Raw genomic sequence first — 21,616 nt, forward strand, 5'->3', positions numbered from 1 at the left:
TTTTTTGGCTTAACAGAATTTAGTTGTTTTAGAGTCAGCATTGTGCCTTCATACCAAAACCTGGGGTACTAATTATCAAAATACCTCATTTTGAAGCAAAGTTCTCATAGATAAATTTCACCAGAAGGGCAGAAATGTTATATCTTGTCCAATCAGGACTGTATTATGTTTCTTTGTGGATCTCCCCCCCCCCCTTCAACCCCAAAATCATAGACATACTGCATCTTTTTCACCTTTGATTATTTAGTGGTTTTTAGGAAGTCATCAGACAATTTGTATTTGACATTTATAAAACAGAACATGATAGAACAAGTACATATTTCTACATGTGATTTCTAATTCCCAGCAAAGTTGTACTTAAATGTTTTATAGTCAATAATACCTTTTCTTGTGAAGGGATGCATATAATTTATGAGAATTGAGAGTCTGGCTAGCTTTGGATGGTTTGATAAAGTTTCCTTCTGCAGGTTGTGATGAAAAAACTGGGACATGATTGGGAGCTTGAAGAATTAGACAATGCAATCTGTATTGCATCAAATCTTTCAATTGGTTGTGAAGTTAATAGAGCCATACGCTCTTTAACCAGAGAAGTGACAGATGAAATTTTTGTACCTGACATTGGAGGAGGACCAAGTGGCCATATTGATTATAAAATTCAAGTAAGTTTGTATCCTCCTGGGATCTGTTACTTGCCATTTATATTCCTTTTGAATTTATATTATTTATTTCATTATGCAGTTTTGTGTCTAGGGTTAATTCCAAGTCTACTAAAAAAGAATATTTATGCAATACTTGTTAATAGACATGATTAAACTGGTTGCATTGTAGAGCTAGGAGGAGTCCCCAAGATTGGTTCAAAAGAACCGTCTAAAAAAATTGTACTCTAAGAACTATATCTACTTGCAGGGGGGGGGGGGTAGGGTGACTGTATTCTTTCTTATGGAATCCTGCTAATGCAGTGTTGTTCTTAATTTTCTTAGAAATATTATATTTTCTTAGAAATATAAATTTGTTGTTGCTCATGTTTATTGTTTGCTATAAAAAAGATAAGGTCCCCTAGGTAATTTTCAGATAGAGATTGGCTATAAGGAAGTAAATTATTCATTGTACATAATCTAAAAATGAGTAACTAGCAGAAAATTAAAAAAATGTTTCTACATAGGAACATAAAAATATACAATACCTGTAATTTTCTTAAATTAAATCAAATAGAGCAAAACATGATTTGTGTTTGTCTCTTAAATTATTAACTAGTTCCTAAACAAATTCAAACAATAAAATAAGAAGTAGATACTACAAAAAAGAAAACTTTAGATGACTAAAATAAAATAAAATTGACAATTGCTCATAATCCATAAAACATGCAATTTTACTTACACAAAAATTTTGTTTTTATCGATTTTATTCAGGCTTTTCTCCCTCCCTTCTTCAACTTTTCAGAGTGGTCTCCCAACTTTTCAGTGGCTCTCACCTCTGAGTTATAATTTGTGAAAACTATAAATATCCAAAAATCCAGATTCATGTATCTAAAAATTCAACTTTTTTAAAGATCTAGACCCCCCTTCCCCCCTGAGAGAGTCCCCTAACTCTCTTCTATGGAACCTTTCACGTATCTTTCATACTTTCCAAGAACTGGCTAGAATATAAATCAGAGCAAAGTAAAAATCTTTTTTTATTGTATAAGATGATAATTTTATTGTTATTATATGTATGGTTTCAAATCTTATTTCCAATCAAGTGATTATTAGAATCCTTCCTAGAAAAGCTTTCATCATTATTTTATTTCGCTCCATTATTAAAGCTGTCATTATCATCTTTATTTAGCTGAAAATTGTTACTGTGGTGAGCCATCTTACTGTAATAAGGCCCAAAATTCCCCCAATCGGCCTTTAGGAGTAGAATTTGTTGTCACTCATTTAAATACCCATGGTACATAAAAGAAATCATCTATTATTGTTTTTTTTAATTTATGTGAGAGTTTTGAATGAAGAGAAGTGTGCCCCTATAAGTAGGCTAAGTATAATGAATCCACATATTCCTGATTGTCTAAAATGTACTATACACGTTTTTTTTATCCCATTGGATTTTACAGATATGCATTTTTGTATTGGTAGGGGCAGTATGCTGATCAGATCTTTTTTATTTTAGTTTAGAAATATTATTGCTTGCTGCCAGGGATATTTTCAGTTATTTAGAAGGGGGAGGGCTAAAGCCCAAAGTTTTGCATTGTGGGAGGTAGCACCCACTTAGCTTGTATTATTACTACTTTTATTTTTTTAATTACAAACATCATAAGCAACCAAAAACTCATAATAGTTGCAACAATTTGACAAATATTCGTTTTAATGAAGGAAATTTGCCATTTAGTACCATTAATTAAAAAAACTTTCCACAAAATAAGTTTTTCAAAGAAAAGTAAAGAACTTCATTAAGCAAAAAATGAGCAAAAATAAAACCAAATAATCTACCAAGCGTGAAACTACCACAAATAGCATCAATAAATAAATGAAACCCAAAACGAACTGAATTACAATAATTAACCGAGTCAAACTCAAAACGAGCAGAAATTAACAAAAGTTGGGTGCAAAACCCCTATGCCTTCCCAAGCCAGAACAAAATTTGCACTTTACTGAAAAATAATAAATGTTTTTACTTTTATAACTTTAATAAATCAAATAATATGAACATTTTGATTACTAAATATCAGTATGTTTATTAAACTGACAATGCGCATTAATTTGTATTTTTTCAGTAAAGGGCAAATTTTGTTCTGGCCTTGGGAAGGCCTGGAAAATGGTGGGCGTGGGAAGGGCGCTAGTCGCTATCCAATCACTTTCAACTATTAAAAAAGGCACTAGCCCTTTCAATTTCCAATTGAATGAGCCCTTTTGAAGTTTGTATGACAACGCTTTCAATAAAAAACTTTATATGCCCCAGGGCATAACTTACAACCTTTGCACTTAGGGCTCTGAGGGGGTTATCATCCTAAAAGACCTAATTTCCAGAACTTTCAACTACGTTGAACAAAATGGATATCTCAAAATTTTCATTGGATGTGTTTGGGAAAATGGTGGGCGTGAGAGGGGCGTTAGTCGCTATCCAATCACTTTCAACTATTAAAAAAGGCACTAGCCCTTTCAATTTCCAATTGAATGAGCCCTTTTGAAGTTTCTACAACAACGCTTTTAAATAAAAATTTCATATGCCCCAGGGCATAACTTACAACTCTCGCCCTGAAGGCTGTGGGGGGAGGGGTTGTCATCCTTAAAGACCTAATTTCCAAAACTTTCAACTACGTTGAATAAAATGGATATCTAAAACTTTTGATTGGATGTGTTGGGGGAAAAGGTGGGCGTGAGAGGGAGGTTAGATGCCCTCATCACTTTCGACCGTTAAAAAGTGTACTAGCACTTTGAATTTCATATTGAATGAGCCCTTTTTCAAGTTTCTACGACTAAGATTTCAATAAAAACCTTAGATGCCTCCAGGGCATAACTTATAATCCTTGCCCTGAGGGTTGTGGGGGAGTGTCCTCCTCAAAAATATATTTTTTATCTGGAAATCAACTATGCTGAACAAAATGGCTATCTAACAATTTTGATTGGCTATGTTTTGGGAATTTATGGGCGGGGGGGGGGGCCAGTGATCTTCGACTTACTTTCATCCAAGAGGAATAGCAATAGCCCTTCGGGATTCCGATCAAATAAGCTTTTGATGAAGCTCCTAAGACAACGCCTTCTATAAAAACCTTTAATTCCCCCAGGGCATAACTTAAAACCCTCGCCCTGAGGGCTATGGGGGAGTGTCCTCCTCAAAAAACATATTTTCTATTTGGAAATCAACTACGCTGAACAGAATGGCTATCTCAAAATTTTGATTGGATGTGATTAGGGAAATGATGGGTGTGGGGGGGGGGGGCTAGTTGCCCTCCAATCACTTTCGACTATTAAAAAGGGCACTAGCCCTTTCAATTTCAAATCGAATAAGCCTTTTTTGAAGTTTCTACGACAACGCCTTGTAAAGAAAACCGTATATGCCCCAAGGGCATAACTTTCACCCCTTGTCCGGGGGTTTTGTGGTGGAGTGTTCTCCTCATAAACATATTTTTTATCTGGATATCAACTACGCTAAACAAACTGGCCATCTCCAAATTTTGATTGGATATGTTTTTTGGGAAATGATGCGCATGGGGGGCTAGTTGCCCCTATTCAATTCTGACTATTGAAAAGGCCACTCGAACTCTGAATTTTGAATCGAATGAGCCCCCTTTGAAGTTTTTACGACGACCCTCTCCATATGAAGTGCCCTGCTCTAAAGGAAAAAAAAAAAATAGTACATTGAGCCAACATCGTTTTTATATGCCCTTAGGGCATAACTTAAAACCCTTGCCCTGAGGGTTGTGGGGGAGTGTTCTCCTCAAAAATATATTTTCTATCTGGAAATCAACTACGCTGAACAATATGGCTATCTCAAAATTTTGATTAGATGTGTTTGGGGGAATGATGGGCGTGAGGGGGGGGGCTCGTTGCCCTCCAATCACTTTTGACTATTAAAAAGGGCACTAGCCACTGGAATTTCTAATCGAATGAGCCCTTTTTGAAGTTTCTACGACAACTCCTTCGATACGAAGTGCATGGAGAAAAAAAAAACACACTTTGTGCCCACATCGTTCTTTACTTAGGCTTTACTAGCGCGCTGCCCATGATTACTTTTGACAAAGCCAAAATACATTAATACAGTTAGCTTAGTAATTACTTAACTACAGTATGTAAGATACTTTTGCTGCACAAGGGCATTTGGTGGTTAGGGGCTCAAGCTCCCTAAACTCCTGTTCTCTATAAGCAAGCCCTTGGTAGAAGTTAACACATCTAAAGAAAACAACTACCAACACAGCAAGACAAAAGCAAACAAACAAACAACAAAACAAACAAACAAACAACAAAACAAACAAATAACTGCAACTCACATTTTTAACACTTCCAGAGCTACAAAATATCTGTTAAGTGTTTAAAATGTGAGTTTTTTTTTTTTTTTTTTTTTTTTTTTTTGTTGGTTGTCGTTTTCTTTAGATGAATTAATTGTAAAAATTTTTGGTTTTTCCTTCATTTTTTTTTCTGTTGAAAAGGCTCCCAGATGTGGAGTCAAAATATTCGGATTTTTTAATATCTAAAGTTTTTTTTTTTTTATCTCATGTCTTGTTCCATTGCTTTATTTAATTTAAAAATTGTTTTCCGTAAATGGAAAAGCAGTTTGGTCTAAGAAATTCTTTTAAGTTTAGCCTAAGAACCCTCATAATTTTTTTTTTTTTTAATTTAATGGTTTCTTCTCAATTTTGAAAATTCTTATTAAAATATCAGATTCAATATCAGTAATGAATTTCAATTATCAAGATTGGTTTTTATTGTACTCAACAGTTTGATTTCTATAAGAAACTATTTCTTATTAGAAACTGCAGTTAAAAAAAAAAATATGGGCATTTTGCAAGGGGAGGTATAACATCCAATCAGAATAGAGTAATTAGAAAGATTTTAGATTTCTCATTCAATTGGGAATTGAGAGGGCTAGTGCCCTTATTAATAGTCAAAAGTGATCAGAGGGCAAATTTCCCCCCCCCCCCCACGCCCATCATTTCCCCAAACACTTCAGATGAACATTTTGTTGAACGTAGCTAAAGGATCTGAAATTATGTCTTTGAGTATTACAATCCCCCCACAGCCCTCAGGGCTAAGGTTGTAAGTTATGTCCTGGGGGCATATAATGTTATTACAGAAAGTATTGTCATAAAAACTTCAAAAAGGACTCATTCAATTGGAAATTGAGAGGGATATTGCCCTTTTTAATAGTTGAGAGTAATGGGAGGGAGAATCACCCCCTCCATGCCCATCATTTCCCTGAACATTTCTGATCAGTATTTTGATGTGGCCATTTTGTTCAAAGTAGTTGAAAGGTCTGGAAATTATGTCTTTGAGGATGACAACCCTCCTTCCATAGTCCTCGGGACAGAGGTCGTAAGTTATGCCCTTGGGGCATATAAGGTTTTTATAGAAAGTTTTGTCGTAGAATTTCAAAAAGGGCTCACTCAATTGGTAATTGAGAGAACTAGTGCCTTTTTTATTAGTCGATAGTGATCAGAGGGCAAACGCCCCCCGCACAGTGCCCCCCCCCCCCGATAGCCAGAATATAATTTGTACTTCACTGAAAAAAAAATTGTTTAAATTTTTGACTTTTATTTAATTTAGTTTAATTTAGTTAATTTATTTAATTTAGTTAATTTAATTTAGTTTTAATTTAGATTTTAAGGAATAAATATCAGCATATGTATATTAAACTGAGTGTGCACATTTTTTCAGTAAATTCATTTGAGTTTTTTTCAGTAAAGTTCAATTTATATTCTGGATTTTAGATAGCATAGGGGTTTAGAACCCTTCTCATATTAATTTCTGCTCATTTTGAGTTTGACTCGGTTATTTATTTTAATTTCTGATTGTTTTGGGTTTCATTTATTTATTCAGTCTGATTTGTGGTAGCTGTATGCTTGGTAGATTATTTGATTATTTTTTTGTTCATTTTTGTCAATGGAGTTTTTTTTTTGAACCTATTTTCGTAGAAAAAGCTTTTTTTAATTAATTTCATTCAAAACATCAGTTGTAAAAAAAAGGCAGAAAACAAAATTACAATATTTCCTCTTTTTGCCTCACTTGTTTCTAGATATATAGACTCTGAAGAAAAACATTTCCAGGGATCAGTGGTAAGAGCAGAGATAGTGAGTATGAAGGTTGGGGCTGTAGGGATTGAATGAGAATTACGCATTTTTTCTGGGGCAACATTTGGGTTATGGTATATGACACAACAGGTCAGATCATTTAAGATCTTGATTGTGTCCTATTCAAAGGGCAAATTTACTGTTTTTTCAGAGCAGTGAAGAATGGCAGGATTGATTGAAAACACGAAGGATAAAACATTGTTTTCAGGATCGGGACTATACTGCCACTTTAAAGTGGCATTTCTTTACTAAAGTGGCATTTTCTTACTAACCTTTGAAGCACTTTGAACACTTTGAACACTTTCTTTACTGAAGTGCCATTTTATTACTAACCTTTGAAGCCTGAGTTCCTTTTACTTCGGTTGCTGAATTTTATCATACTGTCTTGCTTCTCCTGAGCTCGAACTTGAAACATAAGGTGTATTCCACCCACAAAAAAAAAGATGTTTCGACGTCTTTTAATATAGCTTCATTTGCTCAAATTATAGCTTAATTTGATGTGTCAATATTCACGGATATTTGGATTTGTCTCCCTTTTTTTAGGTTCTCAGTTAAGTGTAAATAGTTTCCTTTTTTTAATTTGAAATTTTCATTAAAATAATTCTATTATTACCTCTTTTATTTCCAAGGATGCTGGTCATTTCTATCAGATTTTAGGGAAAGGGCTTAGATACCAATAAAACAGAGTGAGCCTTCAAAAAAGTTTTCTGGTCCTCTTTGGGGCCTCATTTTTTCGGGGAGGGGGGCCTTGTGAATTTTTTTTTGTTTATTAGATTCCTGTTGACCCAAAGACTCTCAGCTGTAAGTTTGAAACTGATCAGGGACAAATTGCTTTGGCCCCTTTTAGAAACCATTTTCAATCTTCAAACAGTTGATCTAGAAGGGATTATGAGTAAGGTTCTAGAATATGGATAAAAAAGTGCCAAGCTGGTGCCTGTTAAAGATTTAAACTAGTACCCACCAAGTAATAAAGAAGGGATTAAATATTAGTAGGGGACTAGGGATTAATTTTGTAGAGTTTTAAAAGAATTGTATTATATTAAAATCATTCCTTAAAACAGCGTTCATACTAAAATTAATTTCCGAAAACCTTTCTGGAAAAAAAAATGAGATGAATTTCAGTTTGTTGGCCTTCCACGGCTCCAGGGAATCTTCTTAAATTAGCCCTTGCAAAGATTTCTTGTGACAATAATTGACATCACCATAATAGTAATAAGAAAAACAATCCTGCAATAACTCGCAATTGTCAAAATTTCTTGTAAAAAGTTTCAGTTTGCTGACCTTAACTTCTTGAGTTCCAAAATTCCAAGGAGCTTCTTAAATTTGCTCTTGAAAGGATTTTCTGTGATAAATGTTAACGTCACTATGAAAAAAAAATCAAAAAAAAAATCAGAGTAGCTAAAATCTGATCCTAGTCCAATCATGGATGTCCAACCTTTCTTTTACCCCACTATGGTTTATTTACTAAATTATTTTAAGGATGCTCAGGAAGGGGCAGCTTCCCCTGATATACAGAAAAAATTAAAAAAAAACTTTTCTTTTATTTAATCAGCACTTGAAGTATTATTTTTCGTCCTCTCAATGTGGTCTCAAAATCATCCTTAGTAAATGGCTTTCCTTTATTTCCGTATGATTTAAAGTGAATTAGGAGAGAACGATGGATTGATATTTTATAGGGAAGGAGTCACTGTAAAACGAGTGCCTGGCTCAAGCAGTCCTCTCATTTGGTTCTTTTGGTTCATTTGGTTCTCAGTGCCTAGCTCAAGCAGTCCTGTCATTTGGTTCTCAATATTTCCTTGATAATTTTTACATTTTCTTTGTAAACATATAAACCGTGTAGATTTAGTTTATTGCAAGAGAAGATCCCGGGTAACAATTTTCGGCTAAGATATCCGTTATGCGCGACCAATCAACTTCTTTTTAGAAGATTATCGTTCTAGAACGGAATAAAGGAATTCTAAAACTATTCTCTTTGAGAGATATTATGACAGCTGCAAGTTAATGCAAGAAGCTTTTTTGATGTTTTTTTGATTTTTTGATGTTTTTTTTTTCATAGTGACGTCAATATTTGTCACAAAAAAATTTTTTAATTGGCCCTTGCAAAGATTTCTTGTGACAATAATTGACATCAGTATAAGAGTAATAAGAAAGTGTTCTCTCTTTTTTTAAAGCGAACACTATCAATAACAATAGAGTTGGAGATTGGTAAATGATCCGACACCAATATGTTAAAGTCAGCATGGCTTGAGCCATTCGCAGTCACGCCGTTCGTGTAGAGCATGAAATCAAGTGAACTTGTCGCTCCGGAGTTATGGATACACGTATACGAACGGTCATTTGGGACAACATACAGATTGGACAGAGCAGACAGAAGTATTTGAGATTTTGAGTGATCTGGCACTGAAAGGTTGCAGTTCACGTCCCTGGCGAGGATAACACGATGAGATGCATAGGCACACTGCTGCAGATATTTAGCAAGCTTTATTGTTGCACGGGAGAATTTTTCTGCGGGAGCCAAGTTCTTGTAATCAGTTGGTAAGTAGCAGCAATATAGTATCAGATTTGCAACTTTTATGCCAAGGAAACACTGGTTCTCGGCAAAAACTGATGCTGAAAGATGAGAACTGATTAGTATCGCCAGTCCGCCGGAAGGTCTGCCTCTGCCCGAATTCTTAGCGGGCTCCCCGTAAAGGCGAGTTTTGTCATTCGCTTTTAACGGGGAAAGCGAGTCGGCTGAAAGGAAATGTTCTTGTAGACACAAAACGTCGTTGCAAGACATCATGCTTTCAATCAGTTTGAGTTTATTGACTACGCCGCTATTCAGATTCCACGAAGACATTTTTATTTCAGAATTGATCATGCCTTCACGATGAGCTTCCTGGCTAAGGGGCACTTAACACTGTAGCATGGATGGTCTTTCTGCTTACAGAGAGCACACTTTAGCGCAGCATTGCAGGGACTATCTTTATTGTTCGTATGATTACCACTGCAACGGTAACAGCGAGTAGCGTTTTTACAGTCCTTAGCAGCGTGTCCGTACTCTTGGCACTGAACCCACAACATTGACAAATACCGACACGTGTCTATTCGGACGCGCTCATAGCCCAAAGTTATAGGGTTGTTCATTGCTACTTGTAAATTGTCCTTACTTTCAAAGACAAGCTTGTATGAGCGAGTTTGCCGAGTTCTCTCGGCTTTCGTGCAATCCCTCATCATTGAACATAGACCGTTCGGCGACATCTCATCGGGAACATGTCTTATAATACCAGAGCGGGGGTCTTCAGCCGAGCATCAGTGTCTGTCGAACTGTTTATCGCTTCAGCAAGAGACTTTGTTGCGTTTTCGTCTTCTAGTATCACGCGCCACTCTTTGCTAAGAGGCCTCAGGTTCACTATATGGATGCAGCAATCACCAGCAAGGCCTTGAAGATACTCCTTGCGACTGTCGGGCTTTTTGAGTCCTTTCGGAGGTCCCCCCAGCCATCATTTTGCTTGACCAGTCATGGAAAAATCAAGCTCATATATCATTGGCAATTCTAGTGAGCTTTTACCTAATTCTGGATCTCAGTTGGTGGAAATTACCCACCAGTCGCCAAAACCCCTTTGAATTCTTGAATCTGTAACTAGTGACACTTTTATCACTGTTGATGAACAAGGATTTGGGAAATTTTTGTTTGCTTCAGGTGTCTCCTGACGCAGGCGCTATAAATCTGACATACATGGTACTTTAAAAGGTCACGATTACAGTAGGGTGCATTCAGAAAGTGAAGTTAGGTTAATCATAATGGAATTTGCTACAATATGATTAGTATATAGCCCCTTATAAGAAATTGTTCGGAAATTGTAACAGAGAGTTGTGGAGAGTAAGCTACCAACAGCGGATTATATCAAATGCGTAATCTAACCAGCTGTATATATTAAATGTTTAATTAAATATACCTGCATAGTAGTTTATCTCACTCAGGCTAAGCTAATTATCTGCGAATACAGACAGAGAAATCGCTTTTACTCAGATCAAGAACTTGAGTGTGGCCGGGATTACACGTAGGTACTTCCAGCAGTATTAAAGTTTCTTGTAAGTGGTTAATGCAAAGCTTTGCCGTAAAGTTCATTCTGCCGTATAGGCTGCGTTTTATGTGCTGTGTGATGGGCTTTAGTTGAGATATTCGTGTTTGTCTCAATTAATTCAATTGGCTTGCAGCAATACTCCTTTTTGGCTAATTGACTTAATTTAACTTTGGTCTGTCTGTAAAAATCTAGCACTATTTATAATTAGCAGCAACTTTATTCAGGATAAGGGAATATATTGCGGTTCAACTTAATAAACTAGGTGGCGGTTTTAAAAATTTTTTCTCTCTTCTCACCGACAACAAAGCTCCCATTCACGGTTTTAAGACATTGTGTCGCAAATTTGTAATGTCTTCGCCTATTTATAGTCAAACTTGTGGGTAAAGCAGAATTGCGCATGACTGCAGCGCCAATTATGTATCCCGTTCGTAATTTATCAAGCTGAACATTGCTCAACTGTCCAGTGTAAAATATTATGATTGACCAATAAAAGTAAAGAATAAAGAGATATTTTTTTGAAACTTGAGAAAATGGAAGCTTAGAACACGACTTTTCTTATCTTTAAGTAGAATCTTGCAGAAGTTGCCAACACATAGGATTCGTGGGCAGTTGTTGGGAATAAGTTAGTATTGATATAAGCTTTTCAAGCATGTTTCTTGCTATTTGGTTTTATAGTACAAGTGTATAAACTAAGACTGACCCGAGAGTTTACTGGGAAAAATTCCTAACTTTTTGGTTCTCGTCTTAGAGTCGAGTTTGAGCTTAGAATCCAGTTTCCAAAAACAATCCAAACAGTTTGTCTCCCGTACATACAAGAATGCCAAAATGCTTTCTTTTGGGAAGCTTTTTTTTCGCGAATTTTTCGTCCTCGCTTCGTAGCAAATAGCTTTGAATCTTAGTGATACTGCCGAATCACGTACAAAATTCCACAGAGATAGAATTATTACTTTGAATTATTCAATTGGGTCGAGATTTTGCCAAGAGATATTAGTTTTGTTTCCTATACTTTTTAACTGATTATAGGCCTTTTTTTGGTAATCTTACAGAAATGTTCCCGAGTGACGCCAGTTGGAGACGAGGGTGTTTATCCTCTCCCCACAGATTTTGGAAAGTACAAGTTTTTTAGTATTTTCATTGAAAAATTGCTTTTTTTGGTATTTCCATTAATAAGATTAAAGAGACAAATTCCCTTCATAGAAAAAAAATGTTCCGTTCCCTAATTCCATTGAATTGACACATGTGAGGCTCCTATTCTAAACAAGCAACGATAACAAAAAAAAATTCTTTCCTTATATTATCAACCTAACTGCACTTAATCATGCTAATATCTGACTTTGAAATCTAACTTTGTTTAGTTGGTTAAATTGATTTCAATGTATACAAGCTTTCTAAGGTATAGAATCCTTATGGCACATATTACAATAATTTAGATGGGGCTTAACAGGTTCTTTTTTGTCTTAAAATACCAAAAAGTGACATCACAAGAGAATCACTTACATTTTGGTTAAATTGAAATAAAGAAAATTTATAACTAATTATAAAATATAAGCTGTAAATATATACATTACCTTTAAATTTTGTTGGTTAAATTATTTTTTTTTCCTTTGAAAACCATTTCTTCATCTTTTTTGAAAGGCGTTGCCACTTGAGATTTGTTTTCAAATGGCGTTGTTTTTAAATTATTTGTACATAAAATGTTACACTGATGTTGTAAAAGAAAATAAGAAACTGTTATTATCTTAAATGGGCGTCTTGTTAAATGGGGATGCCAATTCCCCTTAGACATTCTTTATGCTGAATTTCAAAATAGACTTCCTGAAATTGGGTATTTTCTTGCTATTTTGTTTTCACTTATTTGTATTTTTTATTTATTGATAAATATTTTTGAAGAGTAGAAACAATTTTTGTGCCTTGAAAAGCAACACAGAAATCATTCGTCCTTAAATCCATATTTTATGGTGATTTAATTAAATGAGAATTAATTTTGTTTTATATTTCAAGCTAACGTCTATTTCATTTCTAAGTCTTTAATAGCGTCGGAAAGGTGCTGCTGTAGTTAAAATGTTAAAAAGTGTCTCTGAATAACGTTTTGTCTTATTTTGCTAACGTCCTTTTTTCATATATCATCAACTAGTGATGCTGGTGGCCGTAATAAGACTGAAGTTAGAATTTTATACAGAATAACGTTTTGTTTATTATTACATTTTCAACCTTTATTTTTTACCTTTATTATTTATACATTATAATTTGTTATGAAATATTTAAAATATAATAATAGGTTTATTAAAACACTAAATAAAATAAAAAATAATACACATTTTGTTTAAAAATAGTAATAATTTAATTAATTATGAAATAAAGAAAATTTATAACTAATTATAAAATATAAACTGTAAATATATACATTGCCTTTAATTTATTATTACCTTTTGTTGTTACCGTTTAAACTAACCCTGATCTATGATGTTTGGTAACTGTAAGATCTATAGTTTTAGTTTTGAGACTCAATTTTCAACGCTTTTCTTATTCATCGTTAATGTATCCAAGCTATGGTTAAATTTTTCAGATAGAAAATTTTCTTTGAAATAAAATTTTTCTGTCATTTTTTTTTTTCAAGTGTCATTAAAAGTCGCAAATATCTATACATTAGACAGTTTCAGAAACCCCTTTCTTAATACACTGTTTGGTCAGTTCGCTATAATATGTAAGTGACAATGAAAGGAGAATAAGCTTCGTAATTGGTTATTACGAAGCTTATCCGTAATAGAGTATCACTAGTAGAAATCATTATAGTGAAATGGTATAATACATCGCTACATTGTGTAGACGCAGAAAGGTCCTAAATGATCTAGTGCCAAAAGTCCTCTAACTAAAGGAAAAGGAAAACTAACTAAAGGAAAAGGCACTGGACTTTACACTCCCTACTGGTGGTACTGAATTCCGTTGCATAACCCTTCGGCTAGAAACTTCAATGGGGGGGGGGGCTTGGTGCCAGACATGCTGTACTTTCGTACACCCTTCCCCAGATTTCTCCAGGTACCCATCTAGAGCTGGGTCGACTCTAACTGAGCTTATAGAGTCACGCCAATGACCCCCATTCCAAACCGAATAACTAGCTGCACCAGGACTCCAACCCCTTGTCCTCGCGGACAAAGGATTTCAAGTCTAGCGACATTCCATACCCCAAAATGTAAATGATTCTCTTGTGATGTCACTTTTTGGTATTTTAAGACAACAAAGAACCTGTTAAGCCCCATCTAAATTATTGTAATAAGTACCATAAGGATTCTATACCTTAGAAAGCTTGTATACAAATCGTGGGGAGAAGTTATCGCTTATAAGAAGACCCCTTATCTTTATTAGCCTTCCAATTAATAGATATAAAATGAATGAAAGGCTGTGCCTTCTCCTCCTTAAACCAATTCCAAACCTGTAACCGGAAATTACTTTAACGCTAAGATGAATGATAAAGATAAGACAGCGTTCTCCTTCAGCATTATCAGTGCTATTTGCCCTATTGACGTTATTGTCTAGAAATGAAGAATCTTTATTAGCATTAATCCCAAAATAAAACAACCCACTACACGAATTAAGACTCTTTAGAGGAGTAGGTGGGCAAAAATTTTCAGTTTATGCCAGGAATAAGAATGTCTGTAACGATGTCTCTGTTTAACATTTGTGATATATGAACTAGCCTTGTGGTAACACAGTAAATGTGTTCGTAAGTTTACTTCTAGATGTTAGTTTTATCGTAGGCCTTTATATACATTTATTTTTTTAAGCACTGAACACGGCTTAGCAGAGATCTTTGTCGGAATATCTGCCTTGTTTTCGTTATTCTCTGAAAATTATTCTCTTTTTTTTAAGTTCTTGGCTTTTTCGTAACACAGCAGATAAAGCTATGTTGGGAACTGAAAACTATGGATCAATTCTACCTGTCAATATCACCCGAGGAGTGGCGACCCTCGAGTTACGTTTAGCCAAGAAACTGACAAAACTTGGCGTTGATATGCTGATCTCTGTGTGGCTTTGTGCTGTGACAAATGGATTTTTTTCTTCTTTTTTTTTAATATGAGCTAGTGTTCTGAAACCAAAATAAGCTAGGAATAGAACAAGTATTTTGAATTAATATTTATATTATAGAGGTATCTAAACTATGTTGGAGTTTTATAAGAGGCTTTGGTTGACATAAAAACTTCAACCGAATGTTTTAAAACGTCCGTGAGAAAAAAAAAGGCATAAAAGGTCAATGCCTGCACGCAATCTCCACAAATGAAAAATACTCGTTTGCCTTTGGGCTTCGTGTACAAAAAATTTATGCTCCCTTGTGATGATTAGGAAATCAGTGACTGTCTGTAAAGGCACTCAGAAGGAATACTGGCTTCAGGTACCTATTGTAAGCCTATGACATTACAAGATTATTTTCAGATTAGTGACTGAATGGGAGTTACGGGCACTTGCCAATAAGGCAAGTTAAACTTAATGATCAGGTTCCATCACGTGATATAAAATGTAAAAATATAGCTATGTAAGGTAGCCTAATATATCTGTTCAGGGAGTCACTATTTATCCGGCAGCATCCTGTCTTCGATTTTCTACAGTCAGTTATTGATAAATTTTCGTATGTCATCGATGTTTTTTTTTGGGGGGGGGCAGTTAGTCGTCGCCAGTGGCTGGTTCACTGAGGTTACTTTACGTTTAGAGATGGGAAATTAATTCTACGCAGTATAATTCTGGGGAGTTAAGAAAGGGGGCAAAATGGCGTGCATTCTACAATAGTATAACTTTATTGAATTTAGTGCCATAGATAACTATTTATAAGTAATCCGTTTAGATATATACTAGTTATAATTACCAAAAGGTACATTCTAAATGTCTATTTAGATAATAATTCATAAAATGTACAACCACCTATATTACTTAGTAATTTAGGGGTTTAAATGTAATTTATAAATTTAAAATTCAAAGAACTGAAAAATTGTAAGGAAAACATAAGAAAATATGGGAGAACTCCTAAGAATCTTGAGGTTTTCAGATGGAAGGACAAGGGGTGCCCAAAGGCCCTCCTTTTACGCATGAACCGAATGCCAACTAGATTTTATTAGTATAATAAGAAGCAGTAAAAATTAATCAATTAGATTGGCGTTTTCAGACAGAAGTCATTGGAAACGGGAGCGATTTTTTGCATTGCTCCTCATCGCGAAAGACACAGTTCATAATGGATAAGATTTTGAAGAAAAACCATGGACAGCACCAGATTACGATTATTGAAAATATCATAACACTTATGATGATAAACGAAGAAGCTTTGATTGGACAAGTAAGGTTTCTCCTCTTTTTCTTGCTTCCACTCCATATAGAGTGATTTATAAGTCTTGATATAGAGAAAATAAAATTATTTACTTTGAGCAGACATATTTGTTTATATAATGTATTTAGAACGCGTACACGAACACACACACACATTTATTTTCTCTGTTTATCAAAGCTTTTGGTGCGCTCTGTATTTATACTATATTATCGCTTTATTTTTTTCTTTTTAATTCTTTCAATCAAGTGAAGAGGAGAGGATGAGCTTTTTTTTATTGATGAGCGTCATTCATTGTTGAACTAAGAGATACTTAACCTTTTTTTATGTTTGGCTGGGGGGGCAAGGTCCCTTCTCCCCTCACCTATTGGTGTCTTTGTCTTCTTGTGTATCTTTTGATCTTCTTGTGTGTATTTGTAAACTTTTTCACTGCTTAGATATATTACCCCTATAATGCGATCCCCCTTCGGCGATGGTGCTTTCAAAATGTGCACGTCTTTCGGCTATGATGACTATCACTGCGCAAATCTGAAGAAGAACATGAAATCTTGAGCTTTCCCTTTCGAGAGTTCGATTCTCTGTTGTTCTCTGTTCTTTTCAAAAGTCTGAGCTGTTATTCGATGCTGGTTAAACTTAAAGTACTTAACTTAAACTTAGAGCACTTGAAGTACTAATAGTACCAAAAAACAATAAGAGGGGAAACTCGAGTTCGAAAGATCTGAAGCCGGACAGACTAACAATGACAAAACTCAATTGAGTATTGTATTTTTTACTCTTTTTTTAGTTTCCGATCTCCTTTAATTTGCTAATTCTAATTTTTTGGCTATTCAGCTTTTATCTTCATGATGCATCTCCCGTCTAATTTTGCGCTGTTTTTAGTTTTTCCCTGCTTTTTTCTTATTATACTACTATATATTGTTTTTTTTTTAGTTGTACTGAAGTTCGTTTACATTTCATATTAACAACTCGCTGCGTCACCAAGTCGTCTGAGGCCAACGCAGCTACACACGCTCCTCCTCGATCCTAATCTATTTAAAGAATCCCTCTTAACAGCCTCCCAAGTTTCCTTCCTTTAAATACTTTCTTACGACCTCCTCTCACCCAATTCGGGGACGACCTCTTCGTTTGGCCCTAGATTGTTGCCGATAAGGACGATCTCTGGCAGTTTGTCATCCTGCATACGAAAATCGTGTCCTAGCTATCTCAGCAAACAACAAAAGCACGAAGAACAATAGGGAAATCTTTTTGCAAGACAGTGGAGATAATTTGAATGAATATTTCGGCCCTATGTCCAAGGGCCGTCCTCAGCAAGACAAAAATATATAAAAGAAAAAAGACTCACAATAACATGCGACCAATAAAACCAAAAAGTAAAAAAATTTTCAAAGCAGTCCTAGCATCCTTACTTCAGCGAAGTTCAACCATGACTAATAAAAAGTAAGGTAAAACAAAGCGATTCAATGAGAAGAAAGAAAAATAAATTAAAAAAACGTTCTTATTGCTAATCCAGCCTTTTTGGCAGCTAACCTCAAAGGTCTTTTTGTGACCGGTTCTGTGTTAATGTCTATCGGTTTTTATAAATATTTTGTAAGATCATTTTTAATTAAATTTGTGTATAGAGCATTTAGTGTATATTCCCCCAAGTTCCTATTTAAGGAAATATTATTATTAATCTTAAGTCTGATTTCAATTGATTCTTGGAGTACCTGCTTTATGCCTAGGTCATTGCTAATAAGGGCGGATTCATCAAAAAGTATATTGTGGTTAGGATTTTCAAAAATATGGCTGCCTAATGCAGAATCACAGGAAACAGTGGAAATATTAGAATTTAGAACTTTGACTATATCATCTTTATGCTGTTGTATGCGCTTTTCTAAATTCTGGTGTGTTCTACCTATATAATTTTTGCCACAATCGCATGGTATTTGATAGACCCCTCTTTGGCGAGTAACTGGGGTTTTGTCTTTACCAGAATTTAGAAAATTATGATTCTATAATTATTTGTGAATACTACATACAGATTATTTTTTGTGCAAACTTTTTTAAGATTTGTAGTGATTTTTGGGATATAGGGCAGGTAATTTATGTTTAAGGGCTGGTCAGACATCTCACTTGATAAATTATCATTAATTTTACGGGAATTTCTTTTCAGTCTACAGTTTATTACGCTGTTAATAAATAAAATAGGATGCCCATTTCCAAAAAGAATGTCTTTGAGAAAGTTCAGTTCTGCTGTGATGTGGAAGTCAGAACAAATATTTAGGGCATGATCGACGAGGGATATTACGACTGCTCTTTTAACTTGGGGGGGTGGTGGTTTGATTTAAAATGCAAATATCTATTATTTTTTATCGGTTTTCAATAAACAGTAAAGTTAAATTTATCGAAGCTACGAATAATTAACAAATCTAGGAATGGGATTTTATTTACGATTTCGATTTCCAAAGTAAATAATAAATTTCTATCATACGTATTAAGGTGATCTAAAAAACCCTTAAGCTCATTTGCCTCATAGTTCCAGAGTGAAATTACCTTATCCATGTATCGTCCCCAAAAGACATGTTTAAAAAAATACGAATTTAATGCTCAATTTTCAATATGTTCCGCATAAATATTCAACAATAACCCGGAGAGGGGTGAGCCCATCGCTAAGCAATTAATTTGCTGGTAAAAAGAACTACGGAATTGGAAATGCATTGAGTACTTCTTACAGAGTTAGACCAAGGTCATTAAGACATCACAATCTATTCCTGCTGCTGAAGCTTCTATAAAGTGATAATTTTCTTTGATTTTATTTTCTAATAACTGTTCAGATGCTGTGACATCAATTTTTGTATACATTGAAACAAAGTCAAAGCTACTTATAATTGTATTTTCGGAAATATTTTCATTTGCGAGGTTTTCAACTAAATCTACCGAATTACATTTATATAATCTTTGAGATTAAACCAAAGGTTTGAAGGCTCTATATAACTATTCACCAATATTGGATGTGGGGGATTTCGTACAAGCTACTATGGGCCTTAAAGGAATGCCTTTCTTGCGTGATTTTGGTAGACCATAAAACTTTGGGCAAAAGCTACCGCGGGGGAAAAATTTATTGTATAGCTGTGGAGTAATTTTACCATTTTGTTTTAAACTTTTTAATTCATTTACAATTTTGTTTGCAAATTGATCAGTATGATCATGGGTTGTAGTTCTATGTTTTGTCTCGTCATTTAGATGAGAATAAATTTTTGTGTCGTAATCTGTCGTATCCATGACAACTAGAGAATTGCTTTTATCTGCTTTAGTTATAATTATGCATGAATATTTACGGAGATTGGATAGAATTTTTATGTCATTCAAATTATCTATTTTTTTATTGGCGGGAAAATTAATCTTTTTTTGATTGTTGTAAAAGGGATCTATAAGACTATCTCTGGCTTCATTAGTGTTCGGTATAAATGCATAAAATTTATACACACAGGATTCTAGAGAAGAAATTAGATCTTCAGCAGGGACATGTTTTGGAAGAAAAGACAATTTTGAACATTTTTCAAGAATTTGAATTTCCTTTGGTTCAAGGTTTCTAGAGGATAGATTAACAACAGCCGATCCCGGAGTGAATGTTGGAGTATAAGTAGGGCTATTCCTCCAAAATTCATGTCTGAGGTTTTCAAAATTCTTAATAAGTCATTCGCATGATAAGCGGAAATCGTGACTAAACAAATTTCTTTCCAATCTAACAACCTGGCTAAAATCAACAGAGGATAAATTTTCAAATAAAAAATTTTCTAAGGATTTCCTTTTAGAGGAAATAGTATATCTTTTTTGTTTTTTGTCTTTAATGATGTGTGTTAATGTTTTAAATTGTAGTGTGCGAGCAAATTGCTCTTCTTTCCGGGTATTTAAGTGTAATCTGAATCTTAAAGACTTGGGAATAAGATTTTCAATTTTGCAAGATTCCAAGAATTTTTGCTGGTTAATGATATTAGCATGTTTTTTGCCTAAATTAATAAAGTAAAAGATATAATTGGTCAATTGCTCCCCATAAGCAAGACGAAAATAGCGACGAAGACCACACTGCCTTTCCATAACAAACAACAAAAGTACGAAGAACAATAGGGAAATTTTTTTGCAAGACAGTGGAGATAATTTGAATGAATATCTTGGGCCCATTTTAATGGGGTGTCATCAACAAGACAAAAATACATAGAAGAAAAAAGACTCAGAACAATATGCGACCAATAAAATTAAAAAGTAAAAATTATCCAAAGAATTCCTAGCATCCTTACTTCACCGAACTACAGACAGGACTAATAAAAAGTAAGTTAAAATAAGGCAATTCAATGAGATGAAAGAAAAATAACTTAAAAACACGTTCTTATTGCTAATCCAGCCTTTTTGGCAGCTAACCTCAAAGGTCTTTTTGTGACCGGTTCTGTGTTAATGTCTATCGGTTTTTTAAAACCGATAGACATTAACACTGCATTAGACAGCCATATTTTTGAAAATCCTAACCACACTATACTTTTTGATGAACCCGCCCTTATTAGCAATGACCTAGGCATAAAGCAGGTAGTCCGAGAATCAATTGAAATCAGACTTAAGATTAATAATGATATTTCCTTAAATTGGGACCTGGGGGAATATACACTAAATGCTATGCACACAAATTTAATTAAAAATGATCTTAAAAAATATTTAAAAAAAACGATAGACATTAACACAGAATCGGTCACAAAAAGACATTTGAGGTTAGCTGCCAAAAAGGCTGGATTAGCAAAAAGAACGTGTTTTTATTTTATTTTTCTTTCATCTCATTGAATCGCCTTGTTACCTTACTTTTTATCAGTCCTGGTAAAAAAAACGCACCAAAAAGTTGTTTATATTCATTTTTTACGTTTTTAAGAGTCGAGCAAACATTTCGGGGGGGGGGGGCTCTACCCTCTAGCGACCCTTTCCTGGATATGACCTTGCTCCAGGTATTAGCTCCTAGAGCGACATTTTTCGTGCAACTTACTGTTTGAAATAGGGTCAGAGACAAAAAACTGACATCGTCCAGTGTTGTTCAGCCTTTCTCCTAAAACTAATTTCAAAATCCTAATGAATAACATAAATTGTTTTCATTTTGTTAATCTTTAATTTAATCTATGCTATACATTGGGCCAAAAATAAAGACCTACTTTTGTTAAATGTATGTAGTGTATTATCTACCTTTTTCTTTATACTCCACACCCAAAACGAACAGAAATTACAATAAATAACCAAGTCGAACTCAAAACGAGCAGAAATTAACTTAAGTTGGGTTCAAAACCCCTATGCCTTCCCAAGGCCAGAACATAATTTGCACTTTAGTGAAAAAAATACAAACGAAAGTGCATTGTCAGTTTAATATACATGTACTGATATTTAGCAATAAAAATGATAACATTACTTGATTAATTAAAGTCATAAAAGTAAAAACGTTAATTTTTTTTCAGTAAAGTGCAAGTT

The 21,616-nt window shown here is 34.5% G+C and overlaps 1 protein-coding gene across 1 annotated transcript in view; it reads left to right on the forward strand.

The window, feature by feature from the left end:
- The window catches only part of LOC148941711 (divergent protein kinase domain 2A), a 49,967-nt gene that overhangs the window by 12,074 nt on the left and 16,277 nt on the right, over positions 1 to 21,616 (forward strand). Inside the window, exons 2-3 of the mRNA XM_089104309.1 lie at positions 468 to 659; positions 15,983 to 16,150. Coding sequence (XP_088960435.1) covers positions 468 to 659; positions 15,983 to 16,150 — 360 coding nt within the window. The remainder of the gene's footprint in view (positions 1 to 467; positions 660 to 15,982; positions 16,151 to 21,616) is intronic.

The sequence above is a fragment of the Artemia sp. Qi Xiang Cuo genome, chromosome 18 (genome assembly GCF_049724085.1).
Source record: "Artemia sp. Qi Xiang Cuo chromosome 18, ASM4972408v1, whole genome shotgun sequence".
In the NCBI taxonomy this organism is placed as follows: Eukaryota; Metazoa; Arthropoda; class Branchiopoda; order Anostraca; family Artemiidae; genus Artemia; species Artemia sp. Qi Xiang Cuo.